Genomic DNA, 2874 nt, shown 5'->3' on the forward strand with positions numbered 1-2874 from the left:
TTAAACATTGATTGCTTTAATTTAAAATGCTCATTTTCAAAGTGACTCTCGATATTTTTAATGTGCTGGAAAGCTACATAGTCATTTTTTGCAAATTGTTTCAAGCCCGCAACAAGTTTTAAAGCCTCATCATATGATGTTATAGGCTCACATATTTCTTCTGAAAATTCATCTTCTGAATCACTTATGTCCATAGTATCATCTTGTTGGTCAAATTGAATTTCTATATTGTTGTTCTCAGTGAAAACATTTTGATCCATTTGGAGAAAACCTCCCAAATCATTTGCCAAGTCTAGTCCTTCCTAAAGCCTAGTATAGATTGCCAGTGGAATATCATCTTCAGAATCAAAATCTGGAAGATCCTCATAAGTTTCCAAAAATCCTGCTTTACGGAAGCAATTTCGGACGGTTGTGGCTTCCACTTTATCCCAAGATGCTTTGATGAAATACACAGCTTCTAGTACATTAATCGATTTTGAAAGCTCTGAGGCTGAACTTGTATTGTCAATTTTAGATAGCAAGTCTTTTAAAACTAAGCTTCTATACAAAGTTTTAAAATTTTGGATTATACCTTGATCAAGGGGTTGGCTAACTGCCGTTGTATTTGGCGGCAAGAAAATAATTTTTATATTGAGAGCCGCGTTATCTAAAAACAAGATAATTTTCCGATTCGGGGCTTTCATTCTTCGATTGAACTGCTGCAGCCATTCACTCATTACTTCTCGAGTCATCCATGCTTTTTTATTAGACTTCCAATCCACTGGCAGTTTTGCGATTGGAACATGCTTAAAAGATCGAGAACGGGCTGCTTTACCTATAACCAAAAGCAGCTCCTTATCTCCAGCCATGTTAGCACAGAACAAAATTGTGAGTCTTTCCTTTGATAGTGTACCGCCCACGCATTTTTCGGATTTAAGAGCGAGGATTTTGTCAGGTAAGGCACGAAAAAAAAGCCCACTTTCGTCTGCGTTGTAAATGTCTTGAGGCTTGTAACCGGTCAACAGAGATGGCAGTTTTGTCCTAAACTGTTCGACACCATCCTGGTTTACATCTGCAGCTTCACCAGATACGCATTTGAAAGCAACATTATTCCTTATTCGCCGTTTGTTTAACCATCCATCTGAAGCATTAAAATTAGGTACACCCAGTTTGCCTGCAATTTCCATTGCCTTTGCTTTCAAAATGGGACCAGAAATCGGAATGTTTTGACTTCTAGCCTTAGCGAACCAATTAAAACACATCTTGTCTATTTCAGAGCCGCCTTCTTTAAGAAAGTTTCGCTTTTGATGAACATTAACTCCAGACTCCCATTTAGAACGAATTTTTTCTTTATTTTTATTGATTTCAGCAGCTTGTGTTTTGCCAATATTGAACCTTTCAAAGCAAAAGAAACGTGTACCTACAATTAAATTTTTGGGCTCACTATACCTTTTTGCAATTCCACGTACTGATAATTTATCTTTTTCGAATACATTAATAATTTCCATTTTTTCTTTAATAAAAAGTACCTTCTTTTTCGGCGCCATATTATTACGAACTTTGAACGCAACCATTCGCATACAACTGACTTAACAAACTGAATGGAAAACTACTCTTAATTTAAAACACAACTTGAATGTGTGCATACCTGTTAAAAGGGGAATCACCTATTTCATTTTTATAATGAACAACAAAGCTTGCTTGTGATATTTTTGAATTTTGTCCGTTTATGAGAAATTTTTTTATGAAAATGGTTTGAAATACTTTGTCCGCGTCCGGTTATTAGAGTGTCCGTTTATTAGGATGATATTTGTATGAAAAAATGAATGAAAAATCTGTGTGCCCAAAATTTGTCCGGTTATTGGAGCTGTCCGGTTATAAGGACTGTCCGTAATGGGGAATTTCACTGTATATATATACTGAGCCTATGCTTGTAATGTAATGGTTGTAATGGTTCCACTTAAATTTATGTTTCCGCACTCACTATGAATTTGTCGTTTCTATGTTACAGGCACGATCGATTTCAATCGGCTCCATACATTTTTTACTTCAGCTAGAAGTTTTAATAAAAATACGATGATAACACTAGGCGTCAGTAAAAGTTATCCGGGAGAATTTCATATGCACATCAAACTAATAATTTCATATGGAAATGATGCACATTCGGTTTTACTTTTCTCATCAATTTAATTTTTTAAAGGATTTATTTCATACGTGAAATACTTATACTCACTCACATATTAATGCAGATATCAGAATACATATTTCTACATGAACACATATTAATACATGATAGAGAATTATTAAAAATAAATTTTTGTTTCCTTTTCCACTTCGCTCTTCTTGCTGTTTTATGAAAATGTAAAAAGTTGTACCTTCTCTTATGAAATAAAGGACATGCAATGGATATTATAAAAAATCTATATTTATTCTGCCGAAAAAGAAATAATTTTTTAACAATTTCAAATGAGATTCGAAATAGTAGCGAATGGTTTTGTCTTTGTTTGAGAAAACGAAAGCATTTGTCTTGTTGCCATCACCGTCAAGTTGATCCATTTGCTTTACAATCATCCTCTGATGCGATTTCGCTAAATGTTCACATTTCACTTCGCTATTACTGCCATAAGACTCAAATGCACGCTTTCTTCATCATTATCAACTTGATCTCGATGAATGAACTCATAAATACGCGACAGCTTCTTCTTCTTATTCTCACGTTTTTCCCTTGTTATATGTACTGCGGGTAATTTTAAATGACTCTGACAGTTCAATCTAGGTCAAACTGATAACAGTGTCTGTACTCGTATATGAGTTTGACATGACATGAGATTCTTCCAATCTTTTTTGTTGCAAAATGAATGTAAAATCACTTTCTGATAGATAAGAGGAACAAAA

The 2874-nt window shown here is 34.4% G+C and overlaps 1 protein-coding gene across 1 annotated transcript; it reads right to left on the minus strand.

Annotated features, from left to right (window-relative positions):
* Positions 1-302: 302 nt before the first annotated feature.
* Positions 303-1269, minus strand: LOC129244241 (tigger transposable element-derived protein 6-like). The gene has a single exon (XM_054881856.1). The coding sequence runs from the start codon at positions 1239-1241 to the stop codon at positions 303-305; it is 939 nt and encodes a 312-aa protein (XP_054737831.1). The 5' UTR covers positions 1242-1269.
* Between the last annotated feature and the right edge of the window lie 1605 nt (positions 1270-2874).

The sequence above is a fragment of the Anastrepha obliqua genome, chromosome 4 (genome assembly GCF_027943255.1).
Source record: "Anastrepha obliqua isolate idAnaObli1 chromosome 4, idAnaObli1_1.0, whole genome shotgun sequence".
Taxonomy (NCBI): Eukaryota; Metazoa; Arthropoda; class Insecta; order Diptera; family Tephritidae; genus Anastrepha; species Anastrepha obliqua.

Excerpts from the sequence above, each read along its gene's own strand:
- LOC129244241 (XM_054881856.1), bottom strand. The coding sequence starts at position 1,241 with ATGTGTTTTAATTGGTTCGCTAAGGCTAGAAGTCAAAACATTCCGATT.